Source organism: Cryptotermes secundus, unplaced genomic scaffold (assembly GCF_002891405.2).
Source record: "Cryptotermes secundus unplaced genomic scaffold, Csec_1.0 scaffold737, whole genome shotgun sequence".
Classification (NCBI taxonomy): domain Eukaryota; kingdom Metazoa; phylum Arthropoda; class Insecta; order Blattodea; family Kalotermitidae; genus Cryptotermes; species Cryptotermes secundus.
The window spans coordinates 825,363-852,362 of record NW_019727105.1 but is presented as its reverse complement, the minus strand read 5'-3'; the positions used below and the strand labels follow the sequence as shown (position 1 = coordinate 852,362).

Here is a 27,000-nt window from a genome sequence, read left to right as displayed (position 1 = left end):
TGCAGTAGGTGTGTTCATTAACAGATCACAAACGTTTTCAATAAAAACAATTTTCATATATACATTAGAACTCAAATGCTTGCACTACCACATTTCTCTTAAGACATCTTGCAGGTAAGAACAGTGAAACAAATTTTGGAGAATAGATCATGTGCAACAATCACAATGATAAATTTGGTCTAAAACAAGTGTACTTCTAAGCATAGCCATCTGCCTGTGCACATTATCAAATCCATGCAACATAAATACCATTTGCAGCAAGCATTTCTGCATAGCCAATATCAGGGTTAAATATATGTGCAGAATGGAACACTGTAAATCTGATAAACCAGTCAAACAAGGAGATAAATCACAAAACATACCTCCAGTTAAACCAGGCATGCCCAAACCACATTTCAGGATAAATGCAGTTATGTCATATGCTGTCTACATTTTCTACTCTAAATGTACAACAGTGTCATATAACCCACATATGCAATTGTATTTTTACACTGCCATTATTATGCGTGATTTGTAAATTAAATTAGAGTGCAAAAATTTGGGGCAAGAATCACTTGAACTATATTAAGTACACTCTACAATAAGTGTCAAATTCTATATCAGAGTTGGCAATAATGACAAGTCACAAATCAAACAACTAAACACTGTATCTGCAAATATACAGAATATTTCTGAATATAGTTTTATCTTACCTACATAGAACTGAAACAATAGTGCCATTGCAGGTATAAACGGAGGGCAAAAATGTGAAAATGTAGGGAAATCTGACATACCTTATGATACCATTTACTGTAAGTATATTAATGTGTCCATGAAAAAAAAATATTACTTTTTCCAAACTTGTAACTGAATAATCACATTATGCAATGGTGTAAAATGTCATTAGTGCTACCTACATAATAAATTAAATACCATCTACTTCAATGCTCATTTCTCTTAAGTGGGTTATTATTACATTACAAGAGCATAAATCACAATCTCCATACAAATCACCAAGGAATCAAGAAACTTACCACATCTTACTAACTTAATTTGGCTAGTCCATAAAACCATTTACTTTATATACAATTCAATGTTAACAGGTAGGGGCATGAAAGAAAGCCAGCTATGGCTTGTAAGAAGATCCAAAAAGCTGGCAGGCTTGCTTCCTATAAATTGTGAGCCATCAAACTGCAATCTGCAGTCCGCTTCGTGTCTACAAAATGTTACACAAAATATTCCTAGAATGAATCTAAATTTAAATACCTGAAACCTGCAAAGCTTTATTTATACTTATAAATTTCTAAAGAATTTATAATTTTTCATTTTACATGTCTCTTAAGGGACAAATATAGATTGAAGGCATTTAAAAACATACTGTTAAAGAGAATATATGGACTTAAGACAGATGTATTAATATGATGGAGTAATATGCATAATAAGGAACTTCATAATCGTAATTCTTCATTACATCATGAAGGCTGAGATGGGTGGGCACAGAGTACACATTGGAGAGATGAGTTATGCAGAGAAATTTTTAGTATTGCAGCTGAACGGAAGAAAATGCTTCAAAGACCTGACCACAGATGACAGAATAGCAATATTAAAGTGAATCTTAAAGAAATACTTTCTGGACTCAACCCATCTAGCTCAAAAGAGGGATAAGTTGTAAACTCCTCTGAACACAGTGTGTTCAAATTCCATTAAGAGATTTTCTTGACTAACTGAGCTACTATTAGCTTCTTAACAATAACTCTGCTGCATGGTGTTAAATAGTCTGTGGTTATCTTCAGCAATGAAGTCTGATATCTGAACTAGTAACAATACAAAAACTGACGGAGGTCACCATCATTTTATATGCAGTTCCTGCTCAAAAGAAGAATTTAAATGTGACAAATATGTTAGCACTCAACCAATTAATTTAGTGAATATTTTTGTCTGCTAATTTTAATAGAATTAATTATCAATTTCATTAAAAGACGCCTTTTAAAAACAGTGTACCAATTTCATAACATACTTGTACACTGTACAGGTATTTTAATGTTGTAATTACCCAATTCAGCATCTATAAAAAAAGCACTCTTTTACAATCACAAAAGCAAAACAGAATGCTTTACCAAAATAAAAGTATCCATCACAGGTAGATAAAAGAATTTGGTATTTTCACTGTGGATAGAGTAGCTATCCATATCACTGGAGGGTTGTTTTTTCCCCTCTGAATACTTGCTGCGTAAGAGAACAGCATACTTATTTAGTAAAAGCAAGACTGCTAGCACATAGTGTTACTGAAGAGTGCCTTCCATGTTTTACTTTCTATGACCTGATTATCTACAAATGCCATATAGGAGAGTCAAAGAAGCTCAATCATTAAAATGACTGGCTACAGAACGGATGACTGTTCTAGCAAAAGTTAAGGTCAGGGGTTAGTCTCTTCACCACCACATTCAAAGTGGTCTTGTGGTCTATCCAGTCCTTCATCTAAAGGACATGGATAAAGAAGCCAGAACAAGAGGAAGATAACTCACCTCATCTAGCATCATGGTTCAGACTGAGTCAAGTCACATCTTCCCCCCCCCCCCCAAATGCTTCCATGGCATGGTGCTTAAGAATGTAGGCAACTTTCTTAGCCTTCTCTGTGCAGACATGTATGACTCAGCATTATAATTTCAATATAACTGGCATTCCAACTAATTCAAGTGTTAGGTGTGGAGAAATAATGTAATTCCTACAATGATACATCAATTTTTACATAATGAAACACCAACAGAACATGACCTTCATGTGAGTTCCGCATAAAATTGCAAAAGAACACAGGGTTGTGCTGAATGTGCTGCCTGGTGGCTTCCACTAATATTATCATACTAGAAGATATGATGTTTTATAATGATCTTGTCAAACTGATAAGAAAAGCCCTATACAAAGGGCACATATTCTCATGCAATGTGTATTCTGAAAAGTCAAGAAAATGTGAAATGTGAATAGTGTCACATGGCCATACAGTATATCTGAGAAGCTGATCTTACCACATGACTAAAAGGTTATGGTGTCACTGCTGTACTGCTATTTAAATGTGCAAAATAATTAACTAAGAGCAAGTAAAGTATAATTCCATTTAATTTTGTAAATAAATATAGAGGAAAATAAAAGAGCAATATAATACCTTGGGTACATTTGGAAGAAAATAAGAAAATATAAGAAAAGTATTAAAAACCAAGTGGGAAATCAGCAGCCTCATTCTACTAAGTACAATTATCAAGGCAATTACATGGCTCAATGATTTAAACTCTCCGATGAACTCAAGGTATCCACTGGCATCTTCATCCACATCCATCAACGACAATGACTGCCATAACAAGAGGAATATTGAACACACATTACAGTTAATGCAAGTAAATCCTTCAGCCTTCCAGTTAAAGTAGGCATTAAGACCGCTGACAATAGGCCATCGCACTATCTCTACATGCATCTCCCACAAAAACAATCAAATTCAGAATGAAAGCCAGTTCTTATATTATATAAAATTTACCATGTGATCACATTTGACAACCAGAAGGGGCCATAATGATCACTGCTAAAGAATATTTAGTCATTTTAGAGCTTAAGATTCAAAACATCTGTGTATGCCGTGAACACACAGTAACATGTCTCATGAGTGCACCAAACCAGTTCCAGTCCAGTGACTCAACTACATACAGAGTGAGGATACATTCTTTTTAGCTCTATGTATCACTGTTAGGGACTATGTGAAACTTGAGCAGCAATCAGTACTTAAATTAATTTAATGAACAGAACAGTTGGAATTACAAGGTTCTGTAGAAATACAGCCACCACTGACATTTATTCTCATTAGAAAGAGAATAAGGGCTTAAGATACATAGCCATAATAAATAAGAAATCATGAGACATTTACTGACATAACCAGGTTTTCCATTATTACTCAATTCTTTTTCCTTTTCTTCTTGGTTGTAATCAGGTTTCTCAGTGCAAGAGAGCATTAAAAGTGTTTTGGTATGACTAACAAGGGACAAGACCAACTGCAAGGCACAAATTCAAACACATGAACAGTCCAGTTGTCCAGTCTAATGTAAAATATGAGTCATGCCATAAATCAGGTGGTTAGTTGCCAGCTGCCCAGTGCAGCAGCCCAGGTTTGATCCCAGGTCAGGCAATGTGGGATTTATGGTGGGCAAAGTGATACTGTGGTATGTTTACTGAGCACTTCAGTTTCCCACCAAATTCCATTCCACCTGGGGCTGGTACAGCAGTCCCACCTACGACCTACACACCAAGTGGACTCAGTCTCACCTCACCCCATGCAATAAATATTTGTAAATAAATAATAATAAATGTCAAATTTGATGCCAGAAGTCCAATTTGTTTGTATAATGCTATAGTGATTAAGTTATGAGCCACACATCAAGGAATCAAGGTTTGATTCCAGGCAAGTGCAAGAGATCTTTCTCTCTGCAGAGTCCAGACAGAACCTGGCCCCAGTCAGCCTCCTATCCAGTGGGGTACTAGGGGCTATCTTCCTGAGGATAAAGCAGCCAGAGTGTGCAGCTGATCACTCACTTTCATTTAGTGCCAAGTTTAAGAATATGTGAAGATACACCTCCACTCCCCCCACCTGTCTTCATGGTGTGGTGCTTAATTAAGCATAATATCACTTTTGCCTATGCCTTTGCCTTTACATCTGAATTTGATGTCAATATCTTATTATGCAAAGTCAAAAATAATATCAACATCATGTATTGATGGATTAGACTATATTATTCTAGCTGAAAGAGCACACTATCCAGAAATAGCTTTGCAAGCATATACAGAGAAATAGCATTATAACACACTCACTATCACTCACTGTCTATCAATTTAAATATTGGTTACATTACTGAATGACAAACTGAGATATTAAATGAAGTACAGAACTACTAGGCTTATTTTGGGCTCTATCCATCGTCTGGTATATAAAAGACAAAAAAAAAAAAAAACACGTTTCGGAGACTGAATCTGTCTCCGTTCTCAGGTGGGTGAGGCAGAATAAACCTACTCAGTTGGGCCCATTGTCTTTTATATACCAGATGATAGATGGAGCCCAAAATAAGCCTAGTAGTTCTGTACAACATACACCATCATCAGAATCCTTTCAAGTCTAATATTAAATGAAGTTTGTCACTTTTTGGGAATACAAAACAAAATAATGTTTGAAAAGAGTAAAAGTAGATGAGTGGCACTTCAGGTATATGAAGAGTTTTATCAAACACATAATAACCTAATAAATACCATACTGATATCCTAATAATTGTCAATATGTTAAATACCATTGAGAATATGTCACATTCAAGTGGAATAAGTTATGAGCTGAGATGTAACCCACAATAACTCACCTGGAGACTAGTGTAACTTGAGAAAGTCCTCTTCATGCCAAACCGGAAGCGATCATGTTCATTTACATGTCGATGCCTCAGTAGTAGGGCCCGCATTACAGTGGGTTTGTCTTCAGGTTCAATCAACTCATCCACTACCATCTGCTCTACCACTCGATGAGCCACCCCTGGCAAATCTTTCTCCTCCAGGTCCAACAGCACCACACCTACAGAGACATGCAGATTATATCACCAGCCTTACCCCTTTGAATTAACCAGACCAGTATAATGAAAGGCACATCCCAATACAATCCCAGATTATGTCCAACAACTTCAAAAGTAACAAAAATTTAAACCAGACCTTATGAATTACTTTGCTTTCAAACATATGCATTAACTTCTTGTTTTATGAAAGAGATTCTTTGTTTACAAGTCATTTATTACATGAAAATTAGTTATGGTATATGAAAACAAATTTGTCATTAATTTAAGGGCATTAAAGGATGACCTATTCATAATATATAAATATATAAATAACAGTAAATGTAGGTAAATATATAGTATATAGAGATATATTATTTTATTAACAATGAACTGTAAATAATGTGAAATGAGCAGTAATAATTAAAGCAATCATACAACATAAAGAGAAAAGAGAACATAAAATGAGAAAACAAAGTGAAATGGCACAATGTGAGGTAGCAGGTGATGTTTCCCTCACTGACGAAGTTGACGGCTAAGATTCTGATAGATATGGCTGAGGGCTCATAGCTTCATTTTATTTTCAGCAGTGAAAAATTATCACATGTACACAATGATGGACAACAATTTCTGAAATGAAATGACTGGATGTATATAAGATGAGTTCAAATATTTTGTAGTTCATCTATTAAGTTCAGACTGAAATTAAAAAAATCATGTTAGACTCCAAGTATGGTTCGAGTCCTACAATTTTAAACGCCAAGGAAAATATATTGTACCTGGTAACGTGTTACGACAAAGCAAACTGATCACAATGGGATCACTCTAAGTCTGCCATAGTGTAATATCAAAGAAGTTACCTGTCTCTAAACAGCGACGAAGGTTAAGCAGAGAGTGAAAGCTCAAGGAAGCAACGTGAGGACGACCCCATCTGTCTGCACCTTCTTCCACGTCTTCTTCATACTTGATCCAGCGAGCAGTTTCCTTCCACTCTCTTTCTTCTCCTTCCCCATGCAGCTCATCTAACTGCACAAACACTTCATGTGGACGGTGGTCAAACATCTTTTTGAGTGTGTGGATTGGTAACACTGTCTGCAGAGGCTCCATTCCATCTTTCCTCCCAATGTGAATCACTGATGATGAACTTTTAGACTGGATCTTGTACCGACGCAAACCTTTTGCATCATCAAACCGATGACCTAGAAACATGTCTCTAAATTATGAAATATTTATGTATTTAAAATTTAAAATAAGAACCACAATACATACACACAGTACAGCACAACATAGGAAAACACACAGATACATCTAAGCCTTAAGCAGGATAGTAACCACATACCCATGTCTTAGAATCTTATTTTGTGTGTGTGTAGAGGGGAGGCTATTTTAATTATTTTCATTTTCCTATCAAGTTTCATTAAATTATATATACACATACATGAATTCAATAAAATGAATTACTTGTCAAGTCATCAATATCCTGCTCTTGCAGCATGGAGACTTCCTCTGGCTGAATGCTGATGTGACGCGCACTTTCCACAGAGAAGTCAGAACCTCCTCGAACTCGTCCAATATATTCACCGTCCTCTGGAAAGCTGTACTTGCGCCGAAGGTGGTGATGCCGGTTATGTTTCCTCCTCTGCTTCTTCTTCTCATCTGACTCCATACTCAAAGGGTCTTCGGTCACAGAGTCTTTCCTTTCTGCCTCTTCAGCAGCTGCTGTTTCCTCTTCCTCTAAAGTGGCTTCTGTTCCTGGTTTTGGGTCACCTGTTTGCAATGCACATTATTTAATTCTCTTAAATGTGTTAGGATCGAAATTCCCAGTGTTATGACAGAAATACTACTGTAGAAGGAAATTTATTAAATTTGTATTAAAGGAGGCAAAGTCTCAAGGTATAGGTGTACCTCACTTAACATAGTACTTTTACACACTTGTGATTTGTATGTTTTCATTCTTAGGAGTATTAAATTCCAATTTCCTGCATGCAACATATATGAGGGATCTTCAAAAAGTTTCTGTATTTTTTATTTTACAGCTCTCTTTTATTGATGACTGCAAAAACAAAATACATTATTTTTCTATACAATCACCCTGCTTTTCAATACATTATTCCCAGCATCCTACCAATTTTTTAATGTCATTACAATAGAAAATCCTTGGTTGTGCATGTAACCACTGATGCACCATGTTCCTTGCATCCTCTTTCCATCAAAATCTTCTCCCTCCTTCTTTAAGTAATCCAGAGAGGTAAAAATCAGATGATGCTAAATCTGGACTGTGAGCTGGATGTTCTGTGACTTCCCTCTTCAATTTTCTGAGGGTTTCCAATGTGCAGATTGCAGTCTGGAGACAGGCATTGGCGTGCAAACACAGGACGCCCTCAGACAGTCTCCCTCTTCTTTCAGAGTAGATTGCAGGCTTCAGTCCTCTCTGAAGCATGTCACAACAGTTGTTCCACGTTCAGGTAGGTCTCAAAAATAGGCCCTTGAGAATCCCAGAAGATGGTCAACATCAACTTGTCTGCTGATCTTTGCATCTTGAAATTCTTTGCAACAGGACATGACAGATGCTTCCATTGCCTGCTCTTCTGCTGGGTTTCTGGTTGATATTGGTGAACCCAGGTTTCATCACCTGCGAAGATCCATTGCAGAATGTTGTCACCTTCTTTGTGGTAATGAGCTAACTGGCAGGAACAAATGTCTAAGCATGTGCTCTTATGCTCATCCATCAGTTTCTTAGATACCCACCTGGCAAACACTTTATGGAACTGAAGGTTATCATGCACCACAAAATAGACAAACCCAATGCTGACATTCATTTGTTTTTCAAATTCATCAACTGTCACTCTTCTGTTTTGAAGAATCAGTTCCCTAGCTCTTTCTTCATTCTGTGCAGGTGTGGCTATGGCTGGACAACCCGAGCAGTCTGCACCAGTCACACTCATACGGCCATTTTTCAACAATTTGATCCACTCATACATAACTCTGTGAGACAGAGCATTGCCCCCATACTGACCACACATGCCCTGATGAATTTGTGCACCTGGTACACCATCTGCCTGCAAAAAAAGTATCACAGATTGTTGCTCCTCCTTGGTGCAATTCTCAAGTTTTGCTGCCATGTTCACTCCTTTGTAGATTCTCTGGCACTAACTGGTAGGTCAACCGTCTTGCCTTGCTGACTAGTCAGATGACACCCAACAATAAACCCCACCCCACCTATCCCGCTCTTTCCATTTTCTCAAAAATTTAAATTTGCAGAAACTTTTTGAAGGTCCTCCTGCTCTACACTTTACTGTGACTCATTTCACATATGATCATCTAAGTCTCTCAAATGGACAGTTACACACATGAACACATCAGCAGCATGCATACAGCTTCAAATAACCATGTCTTGTTCACCTCCATTGTGACTGGTTGGGTTGTAACATTATGTAGCCTGTAAGCAGATACCAACATTTCAAGGGAACATGCTGTCTCCATCTTCAGATTTAAAGATTGATGCATGATTACACAGTGTCAAAACCCAAAAGACCATAATCTGAGCATTCACTGATGTGAAAAACGAAAAATTTATGCTTTATTCACATATTTTTCACCTATTAATCCCATAAATGCATACATCATGAGTTTGAACCAACTTCCTCTACATCAGAAATTATAGGTCTTAACCAAAAATCAGAGACAGTTACAACTTATGACCCTATTAACCTCTAAAAACAAACTTTAACATTTTTAATTTAAGACTGCTATGAGATCATCACAATCACTTTTGGTATGAAACAATATTATAGTAAATAAATAATGTACTTAATGCAGCCAACAATGATACAGTGTTACATGACTTTTAAGTAGCAAAATTTGGATACTGAAAAATATTTGCCCAGAAATGTAACCCTCTGCTTACTAAGTGCTTCATGCTGGTTTCCTGCTTAGCTTATTCTTCAACCCTGAAGATGGAGGTGATATGTCCCCACAAAATGTCAGTTGATTTTCAGTGGACTACACAGCATTATATCCCACAAAATAAAATTCTTCATCACCACTGCTGTGAGAATCTCAAAAACTACGCTATATAAATCTGTTCCAAAAAGAAACTTTGTTAATTGAAGTGAAGTACATCTTCTTATACAACTTGACACTATGTATGGAACATACATGCACCCATGGGTAATTATTTTGGCTCCTAAACGTAATGAAACAGTTAAAATTATATTATACATGTGCATGACTATCATTTTTAACCCTGTTAAGGGTGATATACTAATATAATAAAGCTCTAAATAAAGCTTCATGAAAATCTTGGTCTTCTCTTGAGTTCCCTCCATGCATANCAAATTGCAGCCGCGGCGCGCACTTGATTGTACGCACTGTATAATATTTCTTTCATATAGTACATTACACATTTCAATTGTGAAAAAATGTTCTGAAAAATACCTGACTGAGCAAGAGTTTTAATTTTATCACTACAATCATGGGTGGTAAATATGACCAATATGGGTAGCCAAAAGGCTTATGAAAAGAACAGAAATTTAAATTTAAGAGCTGTTTTATTCCTGTGCTCATGTAAGTCAAATATCGTGCAAGACTAAACAACAATATAATTACAGTTTCCGAAAAAAAAAACTGTCTAAAATTTAGGTATAAAAAGGCACAGTCTGTTAATGAGTACACTGAAAAGTCCTTGCAGCTGCCATTTGGGAGACTGAGGAATTGATGTTGGTATTACAAGGAAGGAAATGCACTAAAATTCATAGCATATTAGATATCTGAACAAAATCAATGCCATTTTGATGACAAGGAAACACATTACAAGGTAAACCCAAATATGACCCATAACTTCATTTTATACCGAAGAGTCTTTCTGAACTTCTGATGCATGGGCTACTGCTAGTTTGCAACTTGATTAAAGATGGTTTTAAAATTATATTCACTGTTACAGCTGTAGAGTCATGCTAGGTTAATTCAAATATGCATATGGGACACATCTGACAAATGATATCCATATTTTCATAAGACCTCCTCCACAATTTTTAACTGCAAATGTTCAGTACATTGACTATGACATCTCTTCCATTTTAATATCAGTACCACATACATGCACTATTTTTTGTTATAAACAGACACATCTTTTTGTGCTGGCAATAGTTACATTTGCAGAATATTGTGTTTACTGTACAACATGAGATAAAGAAAGCACTAGTCCTTTGAAAGAAGGATACAGTTTTACCAATCTATAAATTAGAAAGAGTTGAGGAGGTCTTTCACATGAACATTCCTCTTTCAACATATATCTAACATGATAATTTATACAAATATAAATCACTCCGTCCAATGTGACCTGTAAGTTTTTTACTACATGAAAACTTAACACCCTTACATATTTCGGTCTCTGTGGACCATCTTCAGAGGGCAAACATCACTACAAATAGGAAACCACCATCACATAAGTTGTTTAGACGTAAAGTACGTACACTTATATGCTACAATACATAGTATACAAAATAGACATTTCACTTTTCACAAACTTTGTATATTTCACATTTTGTATACTATGTATTGTAGCATATAAGTGTATGTACTTTACGTCTAAACAACTTATGTGATGGTGGTTTCCTATTTGTAGTGATGTTTGCCCTCTGAAGATGGTCCACAGAGACCGAAACATGTAAGGGTGTTAAGTTTTCATGTAGTAAAAAACTTACAGGTCACATTGGACGGAGTGATTTATATTTGTAATTGTTAGTGTGACGGACCAAAATGAAACAAATCAAAATGATAATTTATATTTCTATATTTGGTAAATTTCTGTGGTTACCTAAGCTGTATGGATAACTGCAGTTCTATTAATATTCTGTTTCTAACTTACATTTTAGTCTTTATTTCTTTCTTTTTTGTTTTCATTGTTCATAATTATTTGTATCTGCTCATAATAATGATAAGTCAGCAAAGTTTATTTCCTTCTACCTCAAAGAAAATTATAAAATCTCTTGAAACATTCTGAGATAATTTAGTTCTCGTTATAGCATAATTATTGTGCAAATCAAGACAATATATACACATAAGAAGACATGTCAACAGGCATACCAATCTGAAACTGAACTTTTCGAAATGGATCGGATGGTGAGCCGAACACAGGACTATCACCACAAGCAGCTGCCCTCTCAGATACCTGGGGTTCAGACTCACTACTGAGAACAGGTTCCTCTCTTACTCCTTCCTCAGGAGACACAGTGCTAGGATATGTTACCCTGTAAATACAAATACTAATAGTAACAAATGGAGGGGCAAAGCCTGAGCTATCCAATGAGCACCTGATTATTCTTCTTATTTTTTCTGGAATTTTACTATTTAATTTATGATTTTTCCTATATTCTTTTGATATTAGCTCTTTTATTTGTGGCATTTCTCACAAACAATATTTGTAAGCTGAGTTCAAGAATTTTCTGCTCCTCCCCTGTGTCACATATTGGAGAGATTATAATAGTAGTTCCTAATGTCTTCTAGCTATACTGTAAAGCAATAGATCATAGTCTTCTCCACTTTTATTTCTGTTATTTTAATGGGGCATTACTGAATCACACTCATAAATGGTTGCTGTGACAGAGAGACTTAGATAGTTAGACACGATTAAGAAAGGGTAAAACTCTCAAGACTGTTCTTTATTTGCTGCAAGAACCAGACATGAGAGGATCAGCTGTCTAAGAACATCATGGCTGCAGAAGAGTTAACAATCGCCTACAACTTCCTTGTTATTAAATGGTTGGTTTCCACATTCTCTTACTGAAAATATTAGAGCTTAATTTTATAGTCACCAGACAGTAGTACAGTACCACAGTTAGCCTTACACCACCAATTATAGACAAGTACCCTCTCTTAGGTATTAGATAAACTGATCACTACTTTCTTGTAATCATCATAAAAAGTGAACAATGTTGCTGAATTCTAAATATTCAAGGGGCATACATGTTAAATTCTGTTCAGTATCAGACAAAAGATCATTTCTTATTTTCTTCAAAGTCCATCTAATGCTATTCCTTGTAAAAAAAGAAAATATTCAAATCTTGGATAAATTAATCAATATGTTTGGAAGAGAATTCCAAATACATGTCTGCTAGTTATAATGTAGAACGTCATGCACTTGACAGATTCCTTAATACAATAAAATTTTAAATTATCTCATTTTTATCATTAATTTTACAGAGTATCCTACTCCAAGTTGTCGGTTTAAGACATCCTTCCTCCCAAATTCTACAATGAAAACTCTCTGTTATGTAAGATACTGAATATACATATATTCCAGTTCTCATAGAAACTGACATTGACCTACTGTTTCATAGCAGTTTAATCCTTGGTGCATTTTATCATTGCCAGCTTTCTTGTTTTGAGCCATTCTCTGAGAAGTGGGGTATGTTTCAAAATACTGCTTGAATATGGTCAGAAACAAGATGTCCCTGGACTATCCTTTGTTGTTAGACTTGCTGGTCTATCATATTACTTCTCAGCTTAGAAATATTCCATGAAAACGTATGGAAAAGTGAAGGGACTACTCCACACAATGTTAATCTTGGAACTAAATGAATATTCTCCAGCCACTTTACTCCCTCAGAAAAAGCGTCCAGTACACTTGAGCAAGTGGTTGGGAAGACCCAAGAGCTGGCCTGGATGTAGTAGCTAAGAGACAAATCCTTGACCCTACCAGGAACAGAACCCTAGTCATCCAGTCTATCAAGTAGAAGTACCTGTTCTTCACCCAAGATATGGGTGCTTTCCTTTTCAGTATCACAATACAGAATACTTACACTACTAAAGATTGATTGATTGATTGATTGATTGATTGATTTATTTCGTCACTGTAGATCATTGTACATGATATATGACAAGTCAAGTTAATTCTGAATATTAACAATTTGATATATAAGTAGATTAAAATTACAATAGTTAAAATTTTTTTACTGCTGATTACAATTTAGAATTAGTTAGATATTCTTATTTGTGGAGAATTTGATGGAATAAATAAATAAATAATGCTCGAGTTAAGGAATTATCATCCTCACTGTGACAGACATGCAAAGGTGAATCAACAGATTGCACCAGAGAGCAATGTTGGGGTAGGGTCTCATGACCCTCAAGACTGATATGGTAGCCCACAAGGCTTCTAAGTAAGAATGAAACAATTACTATGGTCTTGTTTCCCAAGTTGGGGGTTGAGGCCTAGCCTGGATACCACCCACATAAAAACTTCCTATCTCAGAAGACTCAAAGTAATGGTTGGATGAAGAGGGCCAGAAGTGAGATTAACGGACCAACTCTCAGTCAGAATGGATCCTGGAGGTCCAGTCTTTGTGCAGATGAAGAAGAAGATTAAGGAATTAAAATATCCTCATTAATTAAAAAAGAGGAATAGAAATAAGGACTCACACCACACCCAGGAACTCCATTGCACTTTTCACACACAACTTAACAGCCATGGCTACCAAATATGCTGGAAAGAGTAGGCAATAAATTTTGTAACATCTTTGGGTGTTCTCTATTTGGAATGTGGCAAAAAACTGACAAAAACTGACAAGAAAGTTTAATACATATATATACACGTACAATATTTAGTTGAATGCTTACATTAATTATAGGGTTTACTAAAAATAATTTTATTTTGTGTGTTATGTGGCTGTACCATACCCCAGAAGGTTAGATGCTGACTTGTCACTGTGATATGATATTAATGGTGGGTGAAGTGGCTATGGGACAGGAAGTTCAAGTTTCTTCAGCTCTTTCATGTTAAACATCGTTCCACCATGCTCCACATAAATCTGTCACTGCCTCCTGCCATACATGATAGACTTAACCAAGCAGTACATTATCATATCCTTGATCTTTAAGTTGTGGGTTCATCTCTGATATAGCACTTGGCTGGTTACAGAGTACGAAAGTGTTTTAGGCATCATGTACATGACTGTCATGGCACACATTTTTTTTTTAATTTCCTCTGGATTTGTGTATGAAATTGAATGTGCCCACACTTGTTGTGTGTTGAACTTCGTTACAAGGAAATGCAGCCAACAAAAACCTACTCTATAAAGCCGTTTGTGGGACAGATATTAAAGAAATAAGCAAGAGTATGGAACCACTGTAAAATGGACAGGAGGTATGACATATGATTTTAAATATGTGTTCTGCCTATAACACAAATTTCAATGTGTCCCAGGCCAGATGTGTCACCAGAAACCAATTCAGCAACAAAGAAAAATATATGTACATGTGTAAATTTTATGAACTACAATGCATTATAAGAATGTTGGGAATTGAGAAGCCTCTGAAGTGGCATTGGTAATTTCTTTTCTTATCTCCTTTTTTTCTGTTGATCACACTGAATTTTGTAATACCTGGGTTTGTTGTCTTCATTAATCGTGGGACTAAGTGTCATGGGCTGAGGACTCCAGCCAGTTTCAGAGTCAATACCAGACTGTGACATTTTCCTGGACTCACTTGCCTGAAAGACAAGGAAATATTTTAGTGCTTACAGATTTGGAAGTATTATATCCACCAAAGAACTTAAAGTGATATGTCAAACAAATACATGTCAGAAATGCTAAAGTGGCTTCATGTTATGCGCAATATAGTGTGTCTGGATGAAAGGTATCCAAAATAAAAAAATTATATTTCGGAAACTAATTGTCATACACGTATCCAGGTTATGAACACTATAATAAGCATATATAAATGAAAAGGATCAATATTCAGTTCAATGGAGAGATAAATGGAAAAATTTATGTTCTCTATAATGGTACCATACAGAGAATTTTTTCTGTCCAGTGATGAATTCCTTTCTGATAGTACTCCAGTGCTAGGCCTCATACATGTGTTGTTTTTTTAATGCTTTAATGTTTTGTCTTAACTCTCCCAGATGGTTTGTGTTGTGCTTGGTTTGTATACAATATCTTGTGTTGGTTCAGGTATCCAGAGATAGGGAATAGCTCCATCATTTTGGACCAAACTGATAGGTTTCTCCTGAAGACAGACACAGAATCTGGTCTCCAAAATGTCGTGTTTTAAATAAAAACAGGGTGGTATTTTAAATAAAAACAGATGATGGCTAGGGACTAGCTCTATCATTTTGGACCAAACCAAGTAGGTTTTTCCTGAAGACGGAGACAGAATCTGGTCTCCGAAATGTTGTGTTTTAAAAAAAATAGGGTGGTATTTTAAATAAAAACAGATGATGGATAGTGTCCAGAAACATAATATTTGTACTCTATACATGTGCTTTAAGGGAAATTAAGTTAACAGTGTAATCTTCAGAATATCTGTAAGTGGATGGAGCAAGAATCATTGTTCTAAAAAAATATATGTATATGTGTGTGTATTGTAGAATACTGAATAAATTAAGTTAAAGTGTAATTAATATTGAAGTTTGTGGCAACAATGTTATATAACATTTATAAATAATTCAGTCTTGTAATCGGCTCAATTTTGTAATGTTCTCCTGGGAAAGGAGCAGGATGGATATGCTTTTAGCAACATATTACAACACATATTTTGGTGTAAAATGATGCTTTTATCCCAGAGAAAAGTTCCATAGATGTCTTGCCAACAAGGTAAATAATTTAAAGAACAACACTTAGAGTTTAATTATAATATGTTTATCCACAGGGAGTTTTAGAATGTCTGGCTCTTCAGCAGGAGTCTGCACTTGCAAAGAAACTCACAGTATTATTAACCTGGAGAAAATCTGGATTAAGATTATAAGTTACAATAAAGCACACAGTTATCAGTAAATTTAAGAACTCACCTCAATGGAAGTTCCACCTTCTGTACTCTCTGATTCTGACTCACGTGGAGAAGTGATGCCTCTCTTTCTCGAGAACCGTGGATGAAGAGATTTAAGGGGCACGTGTATATGGGGATAACTCTTCTTGCGATGGACTGTAAACACAGCACAAATCACGTCCATACTAACTTCTTTGTTAGCCATACTGAGCACAAATGAATTCTCCTGCACACAGAATTCAAAGATGAATATTCATTCTTATAATTTACTAACTCTACAGGACAGATTTCCCCTTGAGGAGCTAATGACCATAAAGCTGGCCAAAAGCTTCCCCCATCTTTTAGAGACTCCAAGGGTTCATCATCATGTTCACAAAAGCCTGATACTGGACCCCATCCTGAGACACATGAATCCAGTCTACACCATCCCACCATATGCCTTGAAGATCCTCCCATTTATGCCCAGATCTTTCCAAGTGATTTCTTCCATTCAGCTTTTCCAACCAAAATTTTGTGCCAAATTCTTCTAATCGCTCCCACACCTGTCACATACGTTTGTAACATTCTTTGTGAGATTTTCTCCAACCTCTTTGTAGTGAGAAACAAAGCTTCACCCATACAAAATAGCAAACAGGTAAAATTAAGGTAACATAAATTTCAATATTTATGTTTTTAGATATGAGATGAGAGGAAGAAGAATTATTCTGAACTGAGAAGTAGATGCATTCCTATGCTTGAAGATCATCTGACAGCCCTTTACAAATCCTTCTGCTGATCTAGAGGGAGGGAAACAAATCCACACTGCACACATGGCACAGTAGACTGGCCTTCAGCTTGTAAATGACACATTTTCTCTCTCCAGTGTCACCCCAATGAATTTTTGGACTACTGTGAAGCAAACTTACGCGTCATGAGCCTAATATCCATTATCCCAAAACCCTGCTACTGTCACAAACGTTCAATCAATCATGTTACTTCTTGTGTTAAAATGCCAGGTGACAATTAGGAGTTACAGTATGATAACTATGTCTTCTCAGCCTGTTACAGTCTTCACTAGCGTTACTCAGTGGCGGCTTCCAATGGTGGACATTCCCCTACCCCTGGGTTCCCAAACTTTCGCTGGCATTAGCTACCAATTATTCACAGCAAAAACTCACAACTACTAAAACCTAATGTGCCCTGCTTGTAACATCTCAGCACGGTCCGCACAGAAAACACCGTTTCTCTATTGCAGTGCAATTGTTGCTGTGGAAACATACTTGTTTATGCTTAGTATGTATAGTCGCTTATTTCGCGGTCGTTACCTAACAAAGGGTCTACATGCCAAATTACTATATTGTCTACATTCTCCAGTGAGTTCACTTCTCTTCAGTACTAAGCTTCCTTTCTGTTCTCCTTTCAAAGAGAAGAATATAATTCTCATTCCTACAAAAATAGATACATCTATAATTGTAAATGTTCTAGTCCAGTTTCCTTTTACAGATCTATGACCGTTGTTTGTTTTTTGTTTTTACCTATAAATTCAACTGATAAGAAGAAGTGTCTAAGAGGGAAAACATGACTATCCTTCAAAATAACTGTAACTTAGTTTGTCTGCTGCCTGAGATACCATTCTTTGGAGGATGTGTAAATATATAAAACATTCACTGAAACAATTTCCTTCAGCACTGTAATTCAGATTTACTAATATAAATATCACCGCATATGTCATTCCAGTATACATAATGGTTTGCTATATACAAACATTTATTTTCATAGAACAAACATTTTAAAAGCTACAGGTTTTATGAAACTTGTCAAACGGCACTGTTATACCGATTTTGTTATTTACATTTATAAACTGTTTACTTTAAAAATTTTAATTGCTTAACTGTTGTCAAAAAGGATATATTAAAATATGTCTGAGCACTGTCTTCTATCGCTCCAGAAAGAAAGTTCTCTGGATAATGCTTTCCGCATTTTTGGCCAGTTACAGTACAAATGTGGTAGAGTAGTTGGTTGAGGCACTATGCTACAAGCTGGAAGGTGGCGGGATCGCATCCCAATGAGGTGAATTTTTTCAATTTACCTAATCCTTCTAGCCACACTATGGCCCTGGGGTCGACTCAGCCTCTAACAGAAATGAGTACCAGGAATTAATTAAATAATTTTCCTGGGGAGTAAAGCATGGCCGGTGCTTAAGGCTGACAACCTTACCGCCATCTGTGAGCCATTTGTCTAGATAATGTGGGACCCTCAACGTCTCACAACCCTATGGGCCTTCACGGCCTGGTACAGGCACAGTTTTACTTAGTTTTTGCTTCTACTTTTACATTACAAATTTCCAGTCTACAGACTTAGCTTTTCTTTAAAAGGATAGTGTAACCTGAACTGTGCTTCAGGTTTAGAATGTTAAACATGAAGATTATTCATGTTTACTGTGATGAATGTATGAAAATAGATATTTTACTTACAGCTGTAATCCTTTTCATTGAAGCTGCGCTTGCTTGTGTTGGAGTCAGGAGATGCTGCAAATCTTGACACATCAAAACGATCTTCTTCTGCCATTGCAAACACTTTCTCCATCTCTTCATCCAAATCTGGCCCTGTTTCCACCCCATGGCCATCGACCTGCAAAAATGAGTTGAAATATCCACATTACAATGTCATTTATTTCTAAAAATAAGAAAATAAAATTCTGCCTGATAATACATGAATCTTCTGAGGCTTTAAGATGGGTGTGTATGAAATCTGCAATACTGACACATAAATATGTTGCTGAGAGAGAGAGAGAGAGAATGGGGGGGGCAGGGAGTCTTTATTGACGTTAACCACAGAACAATAATGGAATTTGGCTAGAGGAATGGTCGAAAGCCATTATAAACATCTCTTATGTTAACCCTTGTGTTGGAACCTCCTTGTCTCTAGACCACCCCGTTCGGCAAATATGCCGTGTAATAAAATAAATTTAATATGTTCTGCATAACAAGGCAAAATCTGCCTGTTTCCATTCTTTAATAAAGACATAGTTGTTGTCATGCTGATCACAGTGGCTGGACGGTCTAAGACATGAGCTGTCTTAGACCGCTCGAACATTGGGATCGTGGGTTCAAATACCACTCAAGGCACGGATGTCTGTGTCTGTTTATTCTGTGTTTCTGTTGTTCTGTGTGTAGGTAGCGGCCATTCGATGGGCTGATCCCCTGTCCAAGGAGTCCTACCGACTGTATATAAGCTAAAGAAACTGAAAAAGCGGCTAAGGTCCAAAAGGCTGTAGAGTCATAGAGAGAGTGGGGGAAAGAAAGACAGAAAATATTTGTTGTCACACCGCAAGATTTTACTGATTTGAGGCTTTCACGATGTTTCATCGTTTATATTGATACTACTCTTGAGTCGCTGCACCGTGTGGATGTGGGCTATGATGAGTTATTTCAGATGGATATTCTGCCTCCCTCTTCAAGGTGCACGGCAGTAGAATAGATGGGTTTATATATATATATATATATATGGTGCAATCCAAAAGTTCCCGAAATTTGAATTTTGCGCGCGAATGGTTATGAGTACATCGAAATACCGCTAGGTGTCTTCCCCACACACCCTTCTTGAATCTGTGCGCCAAGCGGCGCCAAGTTGAGTGGCTGGGTTTATTGTTGGTGAACGCATTTCCATTGTTGTGTTTCCGTGAGTTTGGGGTTTTGCGATGGCTGAACTGAGACAGCAGCGTGTCTGTATAAAGTTTTGTTTTAAACTTGGGAAAACCGCTGCTGAAACGCACCAAGTGTTGAAGCAAGCTTTTGGTGATAACAGTTTAGGCCAGACACAAACTTACGACTGGTATAAGCGTTTAAAAAATGGCCGAACGTTGACTGATGATGACAATCGTTCGGGACGGCCGTCAACTGGCACCACACCAGAAAATGTCGCGAAAGTTAGGGATCTAATTCTGCAAGATCGTAGATTGACCATCCAAGACCTCTGTAACACCTTGGGACTAAGTTATGGTACATGTCAACGAATTTTGTCAGAGGCACTGAACATGAGGAGGATTGCGGCGAAGTTTGTGCCATGAGTGCTGCAAAATGAACAGAAGCAGCATCGCTTGGAAGTCTGCAGGAAACTTCAACCGTAGCTTCAAGAGGATCCAAACTTTCTTTCGAAGGTTGTCACTTGTGACGAAAGTTGTGTTTATGGCTATGACCCTGAAAGTAAGTAGCAATCGTCGCAATGGAAGAGCCCTTCTTCACCTCGGACAATAAAAGCTCGACAAGTCAAGAGCAACATTAAGTCCATGTTGATCTGTTTTTTGATACTGACGGGATTGTTCATAAGGAGTTCGTCCCTCCTGGTCAGACAGTCAATAAAGAGTTCTATCGCGATGTTCTAAGGCGTTTGAGGGAGGACATGAGGAGAAAACGTCCAGAGAAGTGGCGCACGAACGACTGGGTACTCCGCCATGACAACGCTCGCCCGCATACGGCTTATATTGTGCAGGGATTTTTGGCTAAAAACAAGATGGCAGTTGTACCCCACCCACCGTACTCACCAGTCTTGGTGGAGGGTCGAGAAATAAATGATTTTTTTTTCCACTTTGCAATGTCACATGTTTTATGTTCTATATCCATTCGTGGCCTATTTACTGACTCTCCCTTGTATAATAAACACGTTATGAAACAACTTCTCTGTGTGGTGGCTGTTTAGAACGCCTCCACTGCGAGGCGCAGGAAGCGACGAAAAGGGAACCGGGCGCCTAGAAGTACGTATAGCTGGGCCACTCTGTAACGGGGGGACATGAATAATACAGAGACCTGGTCCTCCAGGTTGGGGTTTGGACGCAAGGCTGACGAACTCACTCTGCAAAAAAATATTTTTGCGAAATCCAAAGAAGTGGAAACCGGATGGTCTAATCGACACCAATGGGCAAATCAGGATTGTTTTGCCAGTCATGATGATGATGATGATGATGATGATGATATAAAATAACTAAAGGCGAAAATCGAAAAACCTATGTATACGAGACAAACTCCGTCTTAAGTGCAACATTTGTAGTAGTTCTTTCTTCTTCCCTTCCTCCGCACTACATGTTTCGGCCCTAAATGGCCATCATCAGGTGTGTATTCTTACGTAGCTGCTACACTGCCCGTAGTTTAAAATTTAAAATCACCAGTCTTTGTAATTATATGTATGTATAAAATCTTTGTTAATCTACACGCGTAAATTTGATTCCTAAAATTGGCACTTTTTTAAAACTTCTATTCAAATTAAAATGTCTATAAATTTACTGTTCTTTTTCTTTTTCCAAATTTTTTAAAATTAAAATTTTCTCGGGGTAAACGCCCTATGTCTATAGTGCTGCAGCGGCCACTTCTTGTTTTATCGCTGTTCAGGTATTTGTTCTGTGTAGGCTCTCTCTGTGTGTGTCGCTGCTTATCTTTAATATATCGATATATAATATCGAGAAACCTATATATACTATATTCAGTCAAAGAAAAAGGTTATAATAATCAATCTACGACTTAATGTAATAACATCCCACTCAATGATGTTAGGTACTGTTGATGTCCGTTCCAAACCAACGGGGACAGTGAACAGAGTAAAGTTGTCAAAAGGTCATATTCAGGACCAGGGAGTTTAGAAGAGTGACGACAGTTCGTGTCCCGTCTTTCCTGCAATTGTTTTACATAGCTATCAAGAATTAGGTCTGTAGGCCTATTCCCATTCAGAATTAATTACGAGATAATATATTCCTTGGACGTTTAATAGGATGCTTTGGAAGGATAACCAAACCAGAAAAAAAAATACAGGCATCAGTGTCAAGAGTAGAATTCGAATTATAGTGGGCAAGTAGTCAAACCTTGCGACGCACTCCGTTTTCTTCGCCAGTACTGCTAACGAGTTGAAATTCAGTGTGGGAATCATTGCATCCGAATATTTAGTCCCATCCTCCCGTTGCAGCAATGCAAGAAATTATATCATTGTCCTTCAAAGGGCAACAGTTTCTAACACAGAGCCATCACACGTGTAAGTATCTGAGAACTACTATAGCATGAGAAAACACATACACAACCATTAACTACGTCTTATCATACGTACATTGGTACCACCAGGACTAAATCGTCCCAGTTCAGTAATTCAGTAAAAGTGTATTTGTCCGTGTACGTAATGGGGGTTGGTCGTATAGCTCCACCATTCTGGAACTCGGCAATGGATGGCGCTGATTGGTCACCTTCACAGCCCGGGCGATTTAGTTCCCGGAGAAAGATCCAATGGTACCCATTGGATAGGAGGTTAGGTGGGCCCCAGAGCCCTTTTGGACACTGTGTGGAGGACATAAATCCCTTACCTCTGCCGGAAATCGAATCCCGGCCGCCCAGCCCGAAACCCGTCACTATACCAACTGAGCTATTACGGATCTCTTAGTTTAGCAATGGTGGTTCATTTAATGACGCTGTCAGCAGCTCATTCTATACGGCATCAAATGATTAGTGAATCGTAATCTGAAAAGCATGTGGAAGGAAGCGGTCGTGGCCTGATTTTAGGCACTATTCCAGTTGGATGCACTGAAGGAAACCCTGACAAAGTTCAGGATACCTCTAATAAACTGTATATATTGCAATTTCACACAAGACACCAGTGAAACAAACAACACCCACAATTCCACATACCATGTTATTCACAAGACCTGCATGTTTCGGCTATATGCACTCATCGTCAGGTTTACAATACACTATAATTTTCGGCGCAAGTTGTTGCATTTTCCATCTTTATAGTTAATTTCTTGTTACGTTTAAATAGTACATACTAAAGCCCTTAAAACTATACAAAATTATAATAACATATGTAAGATTTGAGGCTTTCACGGCGGTGACTATGAAGAAAGCAGTCTTCTGGGATTTGGCACCGTGTATATGTGGTGTTAACCGACGTTTCGGAGGAACGTATCACCCCCNAAGACTTCTTCATAATAACATAGTCAAGAATGTGTTGCTTTTATTGGAAGTGGTGTCTTAAATGCATATTTATGGATGAACTTCGAGTTGCCTTCTGAATACTTTTGATAATGCCTTAACTTGCGTTCTTATTAAAATGTTTGTGCCGGTGAAATGTGGAAATTGTGTGTTGCGTACGATTTAATATATACGAATATTAACTATACGACAAATAACATTCTTTACTTACTTCAGTATCTGGTACAATAGGCCAGAAGTGGCCGCAGTACAAGGGACTTAGTCCCACCCCACTAGCAATAAACAGAATACTTCAGTATCGAAGTCACTGCAATGAAGCCTGTGTATACACGGCACGAAATGAAGTACTGTATGTTTCTAGCTCTGTAGTGCTGCCATCTGACTGCGATGTGTTGCTGCAGTGTCTCAAAGATGGGGTTGTGGTTGTTAGAATGTGTCATTCATGTGGCACTTTCCCGTAATGGTTATGCATATGACATCTCTTCCAAACTATTAAAATATTTTCCGACTGACAGAGTAGGCGTAGCGGAAACTCATATTGAGAAAGTGCTTGATTCGAATCTCGGTCGGGATACCGGGTATACTCACTGAGTTCTTTCGTCGTTTTCCTTAGTCCCTCAAGACAAATTCTGTGACTGTACCTCGATTCGGTTGACGCCTCCTTCCAAATCCATTCCAATTCACATTCATCTACCAGCTTGCCAATCAACGCTATATTCTAGCTATTACAGCATTGTAAAATAACACACATACTTTTTTTTAGTTTTATTTTTGGTACAGAAGTCAGATTAGCTTGGTCGGTAAAGCTATGAGTTATGGGTTGGACGTCCGAGGCTCGATTACCGGTAAGTGCAAGATCTTTCTCTTGTCCATAGCGTCCAGACCGGTTCTGGGTCCCACCCAACCTCCTATCCAATGCGTATCGGGGGCTCTTTCCCCGGGGGTAAAGCGGTCGGGCCGTGAAACTAACCATTCACCGCCATCTAGGGCCAAGGTCAATAATGATGGAGCTATACCTCCACTCCCCCATGCGTCTTCATGGCGTGGTGCTTATAATTAAGCACATGAACACCTTTGCCCTTTTAACATTTGTTTCTATTTTGTTACGCCCATGGCATACGGAATATTTCCTTAATTACGTCCGGTATTCAGTATATGTTGTGAACATGCGGAATCAATTTTGGTATAGCGGACTGCCTAGAAATATTCCTTGTACCTAGAGTAGAATATTCTGCCAATTTGACCTGTGGATTTGAGAGCAGATTTGAGGCATCTCAGCTCATGTACGTCAGTGTCATTATATTCATTGGTTGCTAATGATTTTCAGACTCGCATCCCACTTCAAGACCACAAATATCGTCCGTCTGGAAGACGAGACATAGGAAGACCAAGAAGATGATGAAGAGAGACGTAACAAGATTCGAGAAGGGAACAGGCGATTTGTCTAATCCATGAAGTGACGATGATTATAGTAATTTTTAATTTATTTTCGTTGGTATTCCTTGCAAGGAAGGCTATTTTTATGTTTGTGTCTTTTAATAGTTGTATGATTGTTTTTTACTTCTCTTCCAGTTTATGTGAATATGATCCAATTCTTTCAGAGAATTATGTCGTATTTTGATAATGACAAAGTTTTTTTTTTGTCTCTCTAATATTGCAGCAGTGGATACTATGCAGTATTCTGTTGATAATTCGTAGCACTGTAAACTTTGCATAACTTGCGTATATGTGTAGTCTGACAATACATGTTCGGAAAAATGGCAGAGTTATTTTGTATCATGGTGTCACTAAAAGTGCGTTTCCTACATTTGGTGAAAGGCAGTTCATTTTTGTTTCGATATAGTTCCGAGGCTATGAAATTTATTTGACTGGACATTTCTTTCTCGGCCGTGAATGTATGATGGAGTGGCCGCTCCATATAGCGCCTTCTTCTTTGAAGTACTGAGCGTCAACCTGGAAACAATTTTGTTCCGTGGTTACTTTTAATATATTTATTAGTTTGTCGGACAGTATTTCAGTGTTCAGTGTTAGTAGACAGCGTCTTTACGGCATCTGTGTACATACTGTGTTTGTTTATACGGAATAAAAAATTAGCGTTTTCTGCTCAATAATGTTATTTCGTGGATCTGCAATTTGATGGACGCAAATCTTCATGCTACTAAAACATTAATGTCATTAGGATCACTAAGAGAGAACAAAAGCGGCCTCCGTAGTCTATGGGTAACGTTCCCACCTCATGACTGAAGGTACGCGGGTTCAAACCCGGCAGAGGTCGTGGAATTTTTAAGGGCGGAAAAATTCAGGGAACAAGTCCTCCGAGAGGGACTTTAAGCCGTGGGTCCCGTGTCGTAGATTTACGGCACGTAAAAGATCCTCAACAATTCCCCCCCCCCAAGTAGTTTCCAATGCCTCTGGTAGATGGGGGAAATATCAGGTACCGACGGCCGACCTCGTGGGCTGAACGGGGCTGATAGCGCGCACCAGTACCGGTAGGGTATGGCGACAGTAGAAATTAAAGGGGGACGCACAATGGACCAATAACTGGTCTAAGTGCATGGGGAAACCCACCCCCTCTAATAATAATAATAATAATAAGAGAGAACAAAACGATACAAAGAGCTACACAAGAATGGATCCAAAAAAAAAAAAGGAACACAAAATATCTGAAAACTACCTTGCACTAAGTAAAAAAGTCTGACAATTAAGTTTAATTCTAAAGGAAGAAGGTAACAAAGCGTTCACAACTTTATAGAATATTCTACTGTGAACCTAATTATGTTTAACTATAGTCAAAACATATAGTTCATTTATATTCAGTATACAGTATCATCGGCATATAACAAAAACGTAAAGCTATCCCTGTAACAGGCCATGAAGGCCCATAGAGTTGTGAGACGTCGAGGCTCCCACATTTTCTAGACAACTAACTCAAAGATGGCGGTGCGGTTGCCAGCCTTACGCGCTGGCCGCACTTTTGCCCCCAGTATAATTCCTGGTACTCATTTCGGTCACAGGCTGAGTCGACCCCAGGGCCATAATGCGGCTGGAAGGACTATGTCAACTGAAAAAATTCAATGACCTCATCGAACTTGGGACCTTTCGGCTTGTAGTGCTGATTATTATTTTGTAATAATATCAATAATTTTCCATGTGAGATGGAAGTGTACTTCAGTGAAGGCAGCAATCTCCGATTCTAGGGTTGAGTGCATGACGTAACAAATACAAAACGTGTCGTCCATTAGACCGCGATATTCGGTACAGAGTCGTATTGTAGCAATTCCGGGTCTGATAATCCATAAGTGACAAGTGGCAAATAATACTGCTTTATTTTAAGTGTCGGTTGTTACATTTTAATCAAGAATTCCACTCTGTCAAAAGATGGCACTGGGATTCTGAAAACATCACGCTAATCCAGGTTTGATATTTGAAATCTCGTATAATTCCTTTCCTAATAGGCACTGTGACATTCGATCAGATGTATAAACCTATAGATGAAAGGAAAACTCCAGTAATGTACAGCAAGTACGAGTAAAATACGGCTAGTCGTGTATAAAATCAATTCGAGCCCGTGTCAATATTAACACAAGGCATCAATGTTTATTTTCTATTACATAAGCATAAATGCGGCCTATTGTACTCGTAGACAATAAATACCAAACGATATTTCGACGCTGAATAATAGGTGTTACTAACAGCGCGTCATCAAACAAACTTAAAATAAACGGTATTAAGCGCATGCAAGTCCT

At 37.7% G+C, this 27,000-nt stretch overlaps 1 protein-coding gene across 2 annotated transcripts in view; it reads right to left on the bottom strand.

Annotated features, from left to right (window-relative positions):
• Positions 1–27,000, bottom strand: part of LOC111864470 (band 3 anion transport protein) — a 206,153-nt gene that overhangs the window by 31,350 nt on the left and 147,803 nt on the right. Inside the window, exons 1-8 of one of the 2 annotated variants that reach the window (XM_023851733.2) lie at positions 23,466–23,600; positions 18,764–18,920; positions 16,333–16,466; positions 14,927–15,033; positions 11,631–11,794; positions 7,005–7,310; positions 6,404–6,742; positions 5,364–5,569 (exon numbers count right to left, since the gene is read on the bottom strand). In XM_023851733.2, coding sequence (XP_023707501.1) covers positions 5,364–5,569; positions 6,404–6,742; positions 7,005–7,310; positions 11,631–11,794; positions 14,927–15,033; positions 16,333–16,466; positions 18,764–18,875 — 1,368 coding nt within the window. In that variant the 5' untranslated portion in view covers positions 18,876–18,920; positions 23,466–23,600. Of the gene's footprint in view, positions 1–5,363; positions 5,570–6,403; positions 6,743–7,004; positions 7,311–11,630; positions 11,795–14,926; positions 15,034–16,332; positions 16,467–18,763; positions 18,921–23,465; positions 23,601–27,000 lie in introns of those variants that run through there. The other variant, XM_023851732.2, reaches the window with a different exon arrangement.